The sequence below is a fragment of the Protopterus annectens genome, chromosome 6.part0 (genome assembly GCF_019279795.1).
Source record: "Protopterus annectens isolate FY-2018-M chromosome 6.part0, PAN1.0, whole genome shotgun sequence".
NCBI lineage: Eukaryota > Metazoa > Chordata > Ceratodontiformes > Protopteridae > Protopterus > Protopterus annectens.
In genome coordinates, this window is record NC_056737.1 from 974,492,972 (window position 1) to 974,509,901 (window position 16,930).

General features: G+C 37.7%; 1 protein-coding gene across 6 annotated transcripts in view; it reads left to right on the plus strand.

Annotated features, from left to right (window-relative positions):
• SYNE3 (spectrin repeat containing nuclear envelope family member 3) overlaps positions 1-16,930 on the plus strand; it is a 1,238,698-nt gene that overhangs the window by 801,116 nt on the left and 420,652 nt on the right. For 4 of the 6 annotated variants that reach the window (XM_044074612.1, XM_044074615.1, XM_044074616.1 and 1 more), the window contains one exon: positions 11,185-11,244. The exons of the other annotated variants lie outside the window; for them this stretch is intronic. In XM_044074612.1, the coding sequence (XP_043930547.1) occupies positions 11,185-11,244 (60 nt within the window). The remainder of the gene's footprint in view (positions 1-11,184; positions 11,245-16,930) is intronic. 6 annotated transcript variants of the gene reach the window in all.

The window sequence follows — 16,930 nt, forward strand, 5'->3', positions numbered from 1 at the left end:
GCTTGGTGAAGTTGTGCATTGAAGTGCAACTGGCCACAGTACAGCTGTCTGAAGTACAGACATTCTTGAAGCAATCACACCTATGCTAAAGTGAGGTTTGAGCACAGCATTTGCTAGAAGACATTTTTCTGAATGACTCCAGAAAGATGGTACAGCTAGCAAGCACTTGGTATGGGTATTTTTTTTTTTAGATGCAAGTCCTTCCCTAATTAAAACAAAGGAAATGGAACAGCTTATCAGTCATCCAAAATTTGCATCCCATTTCTGGGAATGTCTGAGCTGAAGGAGCACATCCAGAGTGTGAAGAGCTTTTTTTGCTTTGGTTTCTGCCATTGCAAAGAAAAGGCAGATGAATGGACTGATTCCGTGACAGTTTGGAAACAAATATTGGCAGGATTTGTGTAATAAAGAAACACTCAGCTTTTGAAATGACAACATTGGTGTTTGTATTTAAACCTTTACATGAATCCCTTTCCTTCTTATTCAAAGTATGGTGGAAAGTCCGTAATACATCTTGTTGACAAATATTAAGTTCCCTAATCACCTTCTGTTCAAATAACTTAACCACCAGATGCTAGGGTGGTTGAAATCCATCCATCCATCCATCCATCCATCCATCCATCCATCCATCTATCCATCCATCCATCCATCAGTCCGTCCGTCTGTCCATACATCCATCCATTCACAATCCATCTAGAGCCATTGTTTACACCTCCAGGTGGCTAGCCCTGTCACTGTTGTTCTTCCATACTACACACACAAGTATTCACACTTTCACACCTATGGCCAGTTTAGATTGTCCAGTCCACCTACTGCATGTTTTTGGATGGTGGGTGGAAACTGGAGCACCCAGAGAACACCTATACAAACATATGGAGGATATGCGGACTCCACACTGAAGGTACCGCAGCCAAAAAATGAACCAGAGAACCTCTTGCTGTTAGACAAGAATACTATCTGCTGTGCCAGTGGTGGTTGAAATGTGGAGTTTTTAATATTTACCTCAGACTGTGGTACATTTTAGTAATATTAAATGTAGAAGAAAACTTGATACATTATTCAGACACACAAAAGACCATCCCACAACAGCATTTACTTCTATTGGAAAGTTGTCCTGGGTCGATTATCAGGTGATGGGAAGCATGATAAAGGGGATGCAGTGGTTATGTGGGATGCTGACAAATATCAAACTGAAATACAAAGTCATTTAAGTGGCATTACTAGTTATTTAACAGTATATTTTGATCCTACTGTAGATATGTTTCTGTTAGAAGCTAAACAAAAGCAAAAGGCTTGATTAATGATCAAGCATGCAGAAATTTGGTGGTAGATTTTCTGAACATGCAGAACATTTATGTTTCACCAAAGATTCATAAAAGGAGTGATAAAGTATCAGGTGGACTAACAGTTTTAGGTATGGTATCCCTTACTGATCCCCTGTCAGTTTTTTTTTTTTTTTGGATGGCAAGTTGAAACCTGTATTATATTTGGTAACAGCATGTATTAAAGAGACAACAGAATTTTTAAAATGAACAGATGATGTATTTATGAATGATGTATTTATGAATAATAGCAGTTTTTTGCACTTTTAATGGACAATCTTTATACACTAATATCACACATAAATTGTAGTTGGAGCAATAAAATATTGTCTGACTGTGTCTAAAATATATTTTGATGAATACAGTGAATTTCTTCTGTACTTTTTGGATATTGTACTGAATTACAATTTTTTTTTTTTTTTTACTTCTGGGATCAATGTTATTTGTAAATTAAGTGAACATCAATGTGGGCCACATTTGCACCCACATATGCTAATTTGTTTATGGGTTTTTTTTTACTTCTGGGATCAATGTTATTTGTAAATTAAGTGAACATCAATGTGGGCCACATTTGCACCCACATATGCTGATTTGTTTATGGAGTTTGAGGAACAACAAGTGATTTTATCAAAATAGATATTATTTATTTATTTATTTATTTATTTGCAGTTGTTTAACCAGGATAGTCCATTGGGCCAGAAGAACCCGTTTTCAATGGAGTCCTGGGGAGAAAAGCTCCACATACAGATTTACACACAGGTTAATTAAACAAACATAGATTACATAGGTTACATATGAAGCAAGACTAAATTGATATACACACATAAAATGTATGAAGACTACATAGGTAAAAAAAAATGTTTCAATCAAAAGTTAAAACTTTATTTTGCTGGATATTAGTAGGGAGTTATATAAGAGAAGGAAACAATGGGAGCAGGAGCATTCCCATGTGGAAGTTAGATAAGAGTGGAGTGATTTTTAAAGGATGGGAGGCTAGAAGAGTTCCAGTGAGATAGGAGGTATTGTCCTGGGGGGTGGAGTGGTCTGTGCACTTCTATAAGGTTTTGATTGTTAGATCTGAGAAGCCTTTGTGTGTGATGCATTTTAAAGGTAGTGGAGAGAGAGGGACAGAGGGAAGGTTGGAAAATGAGTTTATGAGCATAGGTGAGCTGGGTGTAGGAGAGGTAGTTAGGAAGTTCAAGCCAGTTTAGTTTGTGAAGAGATTCACAGTGATGGGTTGAGGATTTGTTGAATCTGGCTATTTTATTGTAACAAGAGGACAGTTTGGTTTATGACTGTAGGTTTGTTAGAAGAGGGCTCCATAGAGAAGGGAGGGTAGGAGAAAGGAAGTAGAAAGAGTAAGTTTAGTAGTAGAGGTGAGGAACCGATTGTGTCGATAGAGCATGCCAAGTTTTTGGTGGGTTTTTTTTATGTTTAGTAGAAGGTGGGAGTTGAATTTGAGCCTGTCATCTATTTGAACTCCTAGTAGTTTGCTCAAGAGGTGTTGTATTTTGGCTGGTAATGGAGAATAAGTTTGAAAGTCTTGGTTGTAGAAGAGGTAAAGATCATAAGTTTAGTTTTAGCAGCATTGAGTGCTAGATGATTGTCTTTCATCCAAAGTTCTGTGGTAGAGAAAGCATCCTGAGTTTGTTTTAATTGGTATTGTGGTTGCAGCACAGATGATTTGTGGATCATCTGCATATTTGGATAATTTAGCATGAGGATAGAGTGGTAGAAGTCATTAATGAAAATGTTGAAAGTAGGGGGCCCAATATTGAACCTTGTGGGACACCAGTGGGGGTAGTGCAGAAAGAGGAGGTGGCCTTTTTCCATATGACAGCTTGTTGCCTGCTTGAGAGATAGCTGGTGAACCATTTGAGGGAAGGGGAGAGGTTTAGGTTAGTTAGTTTAGTAAGGAGTAGGTTATGAGAGACAGTGAGGCCAGAATCTCTAGCTTTATTCACAGTTTCAAGGAAGGAAAGGAGGATGATGTGGTCTGAAGCCATGCTGGGGTTGTTGTCTAAGAGATAGGGAGGAGTTGAAGGTGGATACATTTCTCTAGGATCTTTGAAATGGGAGAGAGAATAGTGGTGGAAATGTTAGTATTATTTCCACCTTTGTGCAGGGGAATGATGTAGGCTTTTTCCAGATTTCAGGAACAAGACCTTCCTGGATAGAGCGGTTGATTAGGATGCTGATAGTATGCTGAGGAAGAATGGGGAATGTTATCAGGGCATTGGTGCATGGTTTTAGTTTCTGTAGGAGTTTTCTTATAGTAGATGTGGGTATAGGTTTAATGAAAAAGGCAGATTGTTATTTGAAAAAGAAGAGGTCAGTTTGGAAATAGAGTCAATGAAAAAGTATTAAATTGAGTAGCAAGATCAGAGTCTTTAGGGTTTTCTGTGGTACCAGGTTTTAAGAATTTTTGTGGGTTGGTACTATGGTTGTCTTGAAGTTGGACAAGTAGGTGCGACGGTCTGCTGAGATAAGCTTTTTCACTGAGTTAAGAGTCTTGTATGCATTAAGGTTAGATGTAGATTTGTTCTTCTGGAATTGTGTCCAGGCTTTATCTCTTATTGCATTTTCTAGTGGTAGAAGTGTGGCAGAGAAGGGTTAAAGTTTTTATGACACGGGTGGTTAAGTAAGTGTGAGAAGCTAGTAAGGGAGAGAGAACGAGGATTCCACTGTCGGGTAGTTGTGGGGTGGGATACTAAACCCCCAGTAAAAAATCTCCACTAGTGAAAGTCTTTTGTTGGTCTATATTGGGACATTGTCTCCAGGGGAATATAGAGGCTATATATATAGATTTATGTTTTATTTAGCTGAAGGTGAGCTAGTATTATGTTGTTTGTTATGGAGTAGCCAGGCATGGAGATTTGGAATTTATGGATTTATTGGGAGGAGGAGGAGGAGGTGTGTGTTAGGGTATGTATATCGATAAATAAAAGTGAATTGAGAGAAGTCGAGTTAAGTAGAGAGAATTTGGGTTGTTTGGATTGACCAGGCATGTTGAGGTAGAGATGAGCAATATAGAGGTATAGAGAAGGAGGAGGTGATAGGAAGTGTGGTGTTTGTGTGAAAGTGGGAGGAGAAAATAGGAAGAGGAAGGGGTGGAGTTCTGAGGTTGGAGAGGAAGTAAGGAGTGGTAAGTATATGGTATAAGTGTGGGGGGGTGTGTGTGGAATTTGGGGGGGGTAGGGGGGGAGGAGTAGGCGAGGGAGGGACAAGAGAGGGTAGAAACAAGGACAAGAAGTTAGAGAGAGGAAAACTATCAGCAAAGCAACTAGCTACAGGTTAGAAAGGTAGGATCTGTGTGAGAGGAACTGATGTTACAGGGAGTATACTGGAAAAGGAGAGCCCAGATTAAGGGCATTAGAAAGTAGTTGAGCTAACAAACTGGAGTGGAACTGTGGAAGAAAAGATGTAGTTAAAGGTGATGAAAATGGAAGCTGGAAGGAAGCAGGAGAGAGTAGAGCTGGCATATGAAAATGTGACAACGATACCTCGATGATTGCTGGTTGATCTGCAATGGGACTGTCACATTATTGAAGGAATGTATTACTTATATGACTCATACTTCATTTAGTTTGAAATTTGTTCTGAAATATGATCTTTTTACTGTTGATTTTTTGGATGTGACTGTTACAAAGTAACTGGATGATTCAATGTGTACTTCACTGTAGAGAAAGCCATTTACTAGGAATGCATTGCTTAGGGCCTCCATTGTTATCCAAGACATAGTAAAAAAAAATATTCCCAAATCTGAATACTTGAGACTGAGACCTGTGTAGTCAGGAGGAAAATTTCGGTATGGAAACTGAAAAGTTAGATGGAAGATTGAGGTTCTTGAGAAGATGTAGGCGTGCCATGGGTGTTTACACTTTTCTTCAATGTAGTGCGATCTCTGAGTTGGTATATTTAATTTTCAGGGGGTGTGGGGGGTGCAGGGGGGGCATAGTTCCCATGCAAAGACATTACAGTACTATTTTTATGGTCCAGGACTGTTGTGTCATGTTTTTGATGTGTAAGAATCGTGTGATATGGTGGCAAAACTTCGGTGGCTGTTTTCAGTTTTGTGGAGTTTATTCTTTTAAGTTTTTGCACTTCTGTCATTTTGTTCATCTCGTCTCGGTCATGTCAGATTTGATGATATGGGTTTTTGATCTTCTTAGGTAGACCCATATATACATATACTTGTAAGTATCTATGTGTATGTGTATACATATATATATATATATATATATATATAGAGAGAGAGAGAGACATGTATATTTATATGTGTCATGCATGTGTTGAAATGTTCACTTGTTCAAATTGTGAAAAGACCAGTAAAGTGACGTAATATGGAAAGACTGTAAATTGAAGGTCTTTTCATGTGCGATATTGTGATACAGTGTGGATTGTGAATTTTACCTTCCCCAACTAGTGTGATTTTAGAGTTGGTAAAAATAAGTAACAGGGCTAGTGAGGGAGTGCAGCAATTTTTTTGGGGGTGGTTGTTCAATTATTTCAGTTGCGATCAGTTAGAACACTTTATTTCTCTTGTTACAAATCAATGCAGACAAACGTTTATTGCATGTACAAAAAGACTTTAAAGGAAAGTATCTCAGTTTAATACACTTAAAACTAACAAAAATGTACTATTAAGTGGTGGCACATATTTAAAGCTGCAACACTTCAAAGAAAATTTAAGTGCACCAAGATGGAAATATCTGAATTAAGTTTCTAGTTTGTTATGTATTTACAGTATTAATGACTAATAAGTCTAATCAGCTTATAAGTTAGCCACTGTCGAAAAAAATTGTATTTCTCTCCTAGTCAAAGAATTATTTATTTGACAGTAAAGTATTGTCACATTGTATAGGCTCACAGATAAATAGGTTCATAGATTAGTACTAAGCTAACTACCCTTGCAAGCCATTTTAAGCCTAGCCAATTATCCCTTGTGAAACTCAAACCCCACATCTTGTGTTTGTAAGGCAAATACCTTAACCATTAGGCCACCCTCCCAACCCCCTATACTGTTCTGAAATGCGACCAATTTGCACTTTATCAAAATTTACAGACAAGAGAAATTTGATTCTGGAATGGATCAAGGTAGAAATAAGGACAAAACATACATCAGGTAAGAGTGAGGCCTTTAGTGACAAATGAAACATAAAATATTAGAAGCTTTCAGACTACATAATGGCACTGCTTAGTTTTAGAATAAGGCATTACTGATCCTGATGTCCTTAGTTGTATTAAAAATACATGAGACAAAATCCATTTTCTGTCTCAGTTCTCATTTTAATTTAGGTATATTGTTTAATTTTGTAGAAATACTTATTATAGAATTATGATTTAATTATTTGACTGCATTTTATTCCTATCTGTAAACATGTATTTATGATTCATTTATTCACTTATGGCATATTTCATTGCCCCCCCCCCTCCACCTAATGAACTTACATCTCTAGAGCACTTACTAAAACCCCACATAGACATTCATTCCCTTACAGTGAGTGATGGGTCAGTGAACAGTCATAATGCACAAAAGGGTACACTGTTATGTGCTGTACGCAGGACTTCCCTGCCTTTCATGTATTTCCTCCCATGAACTCTGAGCATTTGTCAGTGCCTTCCAGTAACCATTATATGTCTGTTGTACAACCCTGGTAGAGAACAGTGGTGGGAAATGGGGATTACAAAACCCGACCCCTTTTACAGGCAGCAGTGTTCAGTCACCTCCCATCTGGACCTCCAACTTATAGTATAATTAGTACTGTGTCCCAGTTGTTGTCACAATATTTGTCTATATGCGTTCAGACTTATCAAATATGTTGTTACTTTGTATTTTTTATTTCTGCTGACACTATTGACAGTATATTAAGGGTCAGAAATGAATTCATTTTTTGTGGCAAAAAATGGTGCCAATTGCTTGTGTCCCTAAGTTTTATATATATGTGTGTATATATATATATATATATATATATATATATATATATATATATATATATATATATATATATATATATGGGTATACCTGAAAACGCTGAAATTCCACAACGCCAACAATGAGAACACCAACACCGGAAGATCGACAACAGGGAAGACTGACAGTTGAGAATCCCGATGCTGAAAACACCAACATGTTAAGGTAAGTGTGCGATAGGGACGGATGTTAGGGTCAAGGTGTGGCTAAGGTAAGTGTATGATAGTGACAGACGTTAGGGTAAGGTGCAGGTCAGGTAAGTGTGCGATACTGATGGACTTTAGGTTTAGGGGCGGGTTAAGTGAATTAGGATTAGGGTGCGAGTAAGGTAAGTGTGCGATAGTGACGGACTTGAGAGTTAGGGGCGGATTAAGTGAGTTAGGGTTAGGGTGCGGGTAAGGTAAGTGTGCAGTAGTGACAGAGTTAAGGGTTAGGGGCGGATTAAGTGAGTTAGGATTAGGGTGCAAGTAAGGTAAGTGTGCGATAGTGACGGACTTGAGGGTTAGGGGCGGATTAAGTGAGTTAGGGTTAGGGTGCGGGTAAGGTAAGTGTGCAGTAGTGACAGAGTTAAGGGTTAGGGGCGGATTAAGTGAGTTAGGGTTAGGGTGCGGGTAAGGTAAGTGTGCGATAGTGACAGACCTTAGGGTTAGGGTTTGGGTTAAGGTTAGTGCATAGATAGTTGTGTATGTAAGGTTTAGTGTAGGTTTGTAAGGTTTTCGGTGTGCTTGTGTTGTGTGTTTGTTTCGTGAAAGGTATTTGTTTTGTTGACTGTCCGGATTTTGGTTTGTCGGGCATGTGAAGTTTCCTGTTTTTGAACTTTCTTTTTTCTTTTGTTTTTTTCATGTCGGTTATTTCGTTGTCTGTGTTTTGGCATGTCGGTGTTCTCAGGTAGACCCATAGATATATATATATATATATATATATATATATATATATATATATATATATATATATATATATATATAGATATATATATATATATAGATATATATATATATATATATATATATATATATATATATATATATATATATATATACATGTATATATATATATATATATATATATATATATATATATATATATATATATATATATATATACATATACATAAGAGGTAGCAGATGTAGCAAAACGTGGGTTTGAAACAGTTTCCCCATCACTAGAATGTTTTAGCTTTGCTGCATTTCTGGATCATGTTTAAAGAAGGTTTGACCACTATGGATACAAAAAAACAGAAACAATGTAATTTGATCACTGAGGGTATGCACACATTGTAAAATCTAATCCATTGTTAAATATTCAACTGTGAATATATCAGCTGAAGTCTAATCAATAAATATGTATATATATATATATATATATATATAAAATCATTAGCTGCTAAATTTCCATATTACTGATAGGCTTTACAACTGGCTGACATTCTGTACATAATATACTACAATTACTGATCACAACAAAACCAAAAGAAGTACAGACTAATGCTGTATTATTCCTTAAATCTTTAAAGTCTCAGTCAGTCAACATATGAGTACTGTTTCCTAAGCTTTGATGAATTAGTTTTCCACTTGAATTTGATGTTTTTGTTAAACCTTTTCACAATAATTGTTGCTTGCCTATCATCACAAATAGCATTGTGTTTTCCACTTTTTAACAGTAACCAGTAACACAGGCAAGATGTCCTATTTTTTCAGTAGTTATCTAATTTATTGATCCAAATTCTCACTGAGGAATAAAACAGCAAGCATAGTCAGAAAATAGGTGTTACTAGAATAGAAGAACAGCTTTTTTTACGCTTACTGTTGTGATGGACTTCTACAAATCAAAAACTCAGTATACGGCCTCATTGTAAAGCTGGAGAGCTCCTTTTTGTCGGACAGGTGCTCTGTGTTCACGTATTTACCTAAGTGACAGCCAGTTTATTTGGAACAGACAGAGTTCACCATTTCTTTCTAAGTGATGGTGATTGAATTTCTTTTTCTCCATGACAACTCACTGTTCAAATAAAAAGGTCCCCACCAGACAAGTTACTGAGCCAGGGTTCATTCAGATATTTTCAGTGAAAAGCAAGATTAGAAGTACATGTATTCACCAGACATTTGTGTTGTTGCATGCTGTTTGTTAGCAGAAGGGATTGTGGGTCGGGCAAAAAACTTTTTCCCACTAAGATGACAGGTCAAATACAATACTGCCTAGCTTTCACCCCTTCAGATAACTGAATGGACATGCATGGGATGTCACTATAAGTCCCTGAACAAAAGCCAAGATAATTTGAAAAGCATATTAAAATATATTGAATAAACTTCAGTATAAAGTAGGACTCTATAAACATAATTAGCCACAAGTCATAGCTGTGACTGAGTACAATAAAGAGTTGTCATCTGCATTTCAGAACTATAATACAGTTGAACATAAATAACTTGCTTTTCAGTGCAGGCTGTTTGCACTAAGAGCAGAACCTGGCCAAAATGTCTCATACAGAAATGTGCATGGTGTGCAAGTAAAAGACTCTAGAAATTTTTCTGTAGCTACTGTGTGCTGCTACAGTTACTGACATGACTTCTTTACTAGTATTTTTTTAAATGTTAACAACATCCTTCCCATATGTAGACAAGCTTCTCCACTAGTCATATAGCTTGTCTGATGTCATCTCTTCTGATTACTGGAGGAACTGCATTCTGCAAGAGTGAGGTCTGCACTAAAGCACTTCGGCAGTGTCATTGGTTCGACAGCTAGCACACTCATCTTTGGCGCAGAAGGCTGTGGGTTCTATTCCCACCCCAGATAGATGGATGTCTTGCACTGCAGTGCAGCATGGGGGGTACTGCCCTCCTGAGTGTCCTTCAGATGAGATGTTAAACCGTGGCCTCATCTGCCTGAGTTGCTGGTAGCTGAGGTGAATATAAAAGATTACATAGAACCTTACTGAAAATAGTAGAAGTCCTTCAATCCACTGGCCAAATTTTCCCTAGAAGTACATATAGTACCCCAAATGTCCTCTGTAAAGAGGCCACTAGCCTAGTGAGACTAACCAGGTCAACAAAGGATCAATAAAAATAGAAAATAAAAATAATCCACCTTGTGGCTTGCTATAGGCTGTCAAACTTCATTAACTGCTCACAATACTCCATTTGGAGTCCACTTTTTGAACTGCTGGCTGCAAGCCAGGATGAATAGTGAAGCCTTCAGTCAGTTGTAATGCTTGGCTATGGCACATTTTTGTAGTTTTTTAACAGTTTAGTATGTTTTTTGTGATGTAATCAGTCTAGACAAATCTGCATTATCACATTCACAAAAATAATTTTGAAGATAACTATGTTTCATGCATTTAAAACTAATACTGTTATACCTAAAGTTTCAACACAAGAAAGAAAACTTAAGAGCACTGAATGGGAAATACCTGAGTTAAGCTTCTAATTTCTCATGTAATCATCATGTATAGACTAATAGCTCTCAGCCTTTTAGCACAAAAAATGTGGACAAAGCAAAGATAAGGGAGGAACAAAGCCCCAAAAATAAGGACACATTTTAATATCGTTCTTTTAAACTGAAAGTTGCTAGAATAAAAGGTCTTGTGTTACCATGTATTTTCTGAGGGATATGAAGACGGAAACTCAAATGCCTGTCGTTATTCAGTGAAGTCATTCCTCACGGATTTGTCATAAAAATCCAGAAAAACAAAAATTTTATGAGGAGCAGACTAAAGATATGAGTCAAAAATCTGGACAGCTGAGCGGTATGCCTAAACACTTTGTAAACATGCATAATTAGTCACTGTAGCAGGTATGTTATCTCTTAGCCACAGAATTTATTTAACAACAAACTGTTTTCACATTATATATTGCTCTGAAATGTGACTAATTCACACTTTATTAACATTATCAGTACAGAAGAGCTTAATTCCAGAATGAATCAAGATGGAAAGAAGGGAAATGCATCCATCAGGTAAGATACAGGTCTTTAGTAAAAAAAATGAAAGTTAAAAAACTAGAAGGTTTCTGGCATGGCAGTGCACCTCATTGTTATTAGTGCATGATATTAGTGTTCCTCACTTTTGTCTGTATTACAGGGGATAAAACCCGCTTCCTGTCGCCCTTCTCTTCTTTTTGTAGTTATTTTCTTTCATATTGTTCAGATATTGTTGTAGTATGATTGGTTTATTTGACTAAAATGTGTTATCTATATATTTATTGTTTTACAATTTATTTATTCATTTACTTATAAGATGCTTCAGTCCACCCTGCAAATAATGACTTTGCATCTCCAGAAAACTTACTAACGGACCACTTGAACATCCATTCCCCGACAGTGAAAGATGATCAGTAATGAGGTCAAACTGTATGAAAAGGTACAATATCATCTGCTGTACTCAGGACCTCCCAACGTTTCATGTAGAACCTGCAGTGAACTCTGGACATTTGTCTGCGCCACCCAATAACTGTTATGTCTTTGCTACATACCCTTGGCGAATAGGAGTGGTGGGGGATTAGACACAACCCTGTCTGATTTCATAAGATAAAAACACTGGACGGACATCTGAACTGCTGTCCAGCCCTCCAGGACTTGTTATAAAAATCATTAATGCGTCCCAACTGTTGTTGCCATATTTCCCCATGCACCATGACAGCAAGCAAATACATTACTATTTTGTATTTTATTTCCTTTAACACTACTGATAGTATGCTTAAGGCTTAAAAATTGAGCGTTTTTGTGACAGTAATGTTGTCAATGGCTAGCATGCTGAATATTGTGCTAGATATACAGCCAAAAGCTAACAGATATAATAAAACATTGGTTAGAACCATTTCTTCAATACTGGGATCTTTTAGCATTACTGCATTTCTTATTTATACTAGTTGAAGTCTCAGCAGTATATTTCTATCTGTAAGCTGCCAAATTTCCACATTGCTAATATGCGTTAGAATAGACAGATATTCTGTATGTAATACTAGACTGTTATTTCATATCACTGGTACAGTCAAAAGATTTGGGGAGTAATATTATGTTACTTCCTTAAGTGTGCAAAAAGTCTGGGATCAGTTAATATAACAATACTGTTTGATATGGTTTAATGAATTTGTTTTCCATTTGAAACTCTAAGTTTGATAAATGCTTTCAAAATAATTGTTACCTGCCTATTATCACCAGTAACCTTGTTATTTTGTTATTTAATGGTAAACACTAAATCAGACAAGATTTCCTTTTGTTTCAGTAGTTATTTAATTTTTGTTTCTACTATGAAATGGCAACTTCCTGAAAGCTGCCGAGCCAAAAGGATGAAAAAAATACTCAAAATTCAGGAGGGTGAAAAACATTAATTTGAGTTTTTTGCTGGGGGAGCAAGCCTCCTTGCATCCCCAATGTGTGGGGCTTATATATGCCAACTCCATGACAAAGAAGGGTGAAATTGCCTAAAACAAGTGAATCGTTGCTGGTGCAAACTTAGTAACCATACCACTAATAATTTCATATGTGAAACAACATTCAGCATTATGTTATTAGTAATGTTTTTGATACTACAGATACTTGAGCAGTTTCCCCTAGAGCACATGTAGGCTAGCAACTTCCTTGATTTAACTTCTCAACAGAAAGTTAGACAATGCATGTAATCAGGAAATGGATAGTGCTGGATGACAAGAAATGCTTCTACAAGTTTACTGTTGTGATATAATTCTACAAGTCACAAACTTGATGTATAGCCTGATTTTAGAGTGTTAGAGCTCCTATGTTTAGGTAGGTTGTGTAGGTTTAATATCATCCCGGATACCTGAGTAGTCAGAGATTTGCTCTTTTGTTTATCTGCTAGTGACAGAATTTTTTTCCTGTTTGAAAAGTCACTGTCTAAATAAACAAAAAAACTCCAGACAGGTAATTATTTTAGAGTTCCTTCAGTTGTCTTCAATGTAAACCAACACTTATGCACAAAAATATTGCTATCATTGCCTGGTCTGTGTCTTTAGAAGAGATTATGAGTAGAATAAAGAAGTCTTACCCCATAGTGTGGCCTGTCAAATACCAAGCTGTCCGGTACTTGGTCATTTCAGAAGATGAAACATACATGTACAGGAAGTCATTGTGAGTCCCTGAATTAAGACTCAGTTCACTTAGGGAGTGGACTAGAAATATTGAATGGACATAAATATAAGTTTGGACTCAAAGTTTTGCAGTTAGCCACAGTGGATACATTGTGGCTAAGTGCAAGGAGTAATGACTACCTGCATGTAAAAAATGTAGTAAAGTTACACATAAACAGCTTGTTTCTGAATGTAGGCTGTTTGTGATGAGTACAGAACCAAGCTAATATGCCTGAACTGCAAAAAAGAAAAAAAAATGTCATCAAAGTATTGCACACTGATAGTTTTTGTATAATTTCAACATTATTCATACATGGCAAGTAAAACAGTGGTAATATTGCTTTAGCTACTCTGTGTAGTTACAGTCATTTGTATTATTTTGCTGTCAGCATTTTTAAATGTTAAGAACTTCTTCAGAAGTCATAGTTAAAAATTGATGAAAGCGCTCAATAAAATTTTACTTTTCCTGGTCGTCCAGTTAGCTTTGCATTTTCTTAGTTTTGGTCCTTTTGGTTTACAAATGTTAAGAACATCCTTCTGTGATGTATACAACCTTTAAGAACTTCCTTCTGAGATGTACATAATCTCTTCCACTAGCCATGGCTCTTATCTGATGATCTGATATTGTCTTTTCCATCTGCTTCAGGCTCAGATATTTGGTATGGATCTGATCTAACCGAAACTGAAGCCGGCAACTTTCAAAGTTTTGGATCCAAGGCTCAGGCACCTCCCGTCTACCCATAACCCCCTTTACCCTGCTAATTCTTTAGATCTTGATTGCTGCCATTAAAGACAAACACAATCTCAAGGCTCATTGCTTTCATGGGTGTTTCTAGTGAACATATAAGTCACTTACTTTTGTTTCTTCTTATTTCTTCTAGCTTAGAATAGCATCCCTGGATGTTTTTCCTAACTAAAGTGCTTTTAGTTCTACAGTAAATATACGTTTTCTCTTAGTTTAAACACCTGTTTGGCATTCTAACTTTTCTCCTCCTCATGCTAAAAATTGTGTTTCCTTTCTGCTAGTAGGCTTTCTGGTAATAGTGCTTTCTGTGGTAGTTTTGTAGCTTTTAAATACTTTAGGACTGTAGACTTGTACATTTATACATTCTTACTGTGCTTTTTTGGTAGCTTGTTTGTCAAAGCTGTTGTTGCTGTGCTGAATCTTAGGCCATGTCTGACAAGGCTTTGGGCTTTAAAAAGTGCTCTGCTGGAAGACCCAACATTCCCCCACAAGATCCACACTATGAGCCATTGTATTGCTTAGGAGCTTCATGCCTGAATGAGGACTGTCAATTGTGTTCTGCCTTTAGTCAGAGGGACCTCTTGGACTCCAGATCTAAGCTGGTCCTAAAAGACCTTCTCCCAGTCACTGTGGGGGAATTGGCCTCTTCACTTTTTGGATCTTTCTGAGGTCAGAAATCTACAGAGAAGTCCAGGGTGGACAAACCAAAGGAAAAAGAGAAAGACAAAGACAGATCTGAAGAAAAGGAGTTGAGGAAGAGGTCTCCGGACCCTGCTGGGGCTATGAGTCCAGCCCAAAAATCGCCAAACAATCAGATATGATCCTTTTCTCAGAGACAAACTGAATCCATTCTCCTAACCCTGCATTAATCATCAAACTGAGATTCTTCCCAGATCCAACCACCCTTTGGCTCTGATCATGAATATTGCAAGAGAGGTCCTTCCATATGAGGAGCAAGCTCCTTGACATGACCATACTGACGTAAGCAAAGAGGCTGTTGAAGAAGGCAGCTCAGTTTGAGTTGACTGCCTGACTGACTGACTGACTGACTGGTGCATGGAAGGTGCCTTGAAGCTTTGGAAACTGGGTGGCTGTTATAGTCTTGGCAGGATATAACCCATATAACTAAGGCTATTGCATCAGTGATCATTAGAACAGTTACTGTTATGGTAATTTTTCTTACACAGCTGTACTTTCTTGAGGACCTAGATTCAGATGGGGCTCTCCCTGCACTTTCTACTCATGTAGTGTCAGGACTGGCCTCTGTCACCCCTCATCTGATTTCTTCTTTCCCAGTCCATCCTTCAAATCTGGTGCTCCTGGAGCTGAGTCCCAAATGTGGGATGCTTTTGTCATAGTCAATACTCTGGTCATCGTTAACCCTGCCTGTGCCCTTTACCCACAGTACTCTGACAGTGTCAGCTCTCGAGGAGTCCTGGAGTCATGTGGTCAGAGACTGTGCACATGGGTCAGCATCCGAGACTTCCAGATCTGCCCCTTTCTCTCGGTGCATCAGTGCTGGAAAGCTGCTCAGCACCAGTGTCAGCTTCTGAGCCGGGCTGCATCAAGTCTCAAGGGTGTCCCTTTGTAAGATACCTTGTATCCCAAAAGAACTCCTTCAGGACCAACTTCATCTTTGGCTTTTGAGATGTTTGAATGTGTTCTCTCACTGTCATGAGAGGAGATATCCTGTCCGCACTTAGATCCACCCCAGTCCCCTCTGATCTCTGTAGTTTCTTCTTCACATCATCCAGTTTTTCAGGGACAACTGACTTCTTTAGGCCCCAACAAGGCTCTTAAGATGAATTCCCTTTCAGCTTCCAAGTCTTCCCTGGATCTCCCTTCTGTGGAAGATCACAGGAAACAGTCATGTAAAAGGAAGCATTTATTCTCCTCTCAGGAGCCTGTCACTTGATATACTAATTTTGAGTAAGTGGAAGGGATGGGTCCTCCAAGGTTCTCCCCCTTGGAAGATGTTTCCTTTGAGGACATTCTGGAATTATTTTGACAGTAGGAGGATGGTCCAGCAATGGCCCCACCCTTGAGGAATCAGTATTTCTCAAGGCCTTCAGAGCTGGGCTATCTACTTCCTGGGTCACCCCAGCTGACCTGGTTTTGCAGCAAGCATAGTAACAGGAAAAAGACAAATACAAAGGTAAACCAGGTCTGCAAAAACCACTGAACAAATCCAACAGATGTATGCAGACACTGGAAATGCTCACTGAAGCAGAAGGTTTTATTTTCCACAATATTCACAAAGCTTTTAGGTATGGCTGCCCTTCTTCAGTGTGATAACACTGATTTGAAGCAAGCATGGCAGGCAAAGGACGTGGTGCAGTCTATATCTGAAATCAGCTTGTGTTACTTTTGCAAAGTTTTCTCTTTTTCTTTATTTTTGACTTTTTAGAGTGACTGAATAAAAATCATTCTTTATTAAAACAAAATATTTTTATATTTTTATTTAGCTTTGAAAAGGTGATATAGATACAGTTATTTATGTAGTCAGGCAAACCTGATCTGAGGACTTAGCAGGGCACAGGGTATAATGGGTAGAGTGGAGGAACCTGAATCTTGAATCCAAAGGTCTGAATGTTGCTGGCTTTGGATCTGGTCGAATATGATATACCTAACAGCTGAGATGGACAGAATAAGGCAACACAGATGTAGCAGTATAGTAGGTACCTAAACTTTGTATATCGCATTTGAGTTGTGAAGGAAAGCATCTCAGTTTAATGCACTAAAGGTGTAATATTAAGCGGGTGCACATACTTAAACTTACAGCAAGTAAAAGGAAATTTAAATGTATTGAGAT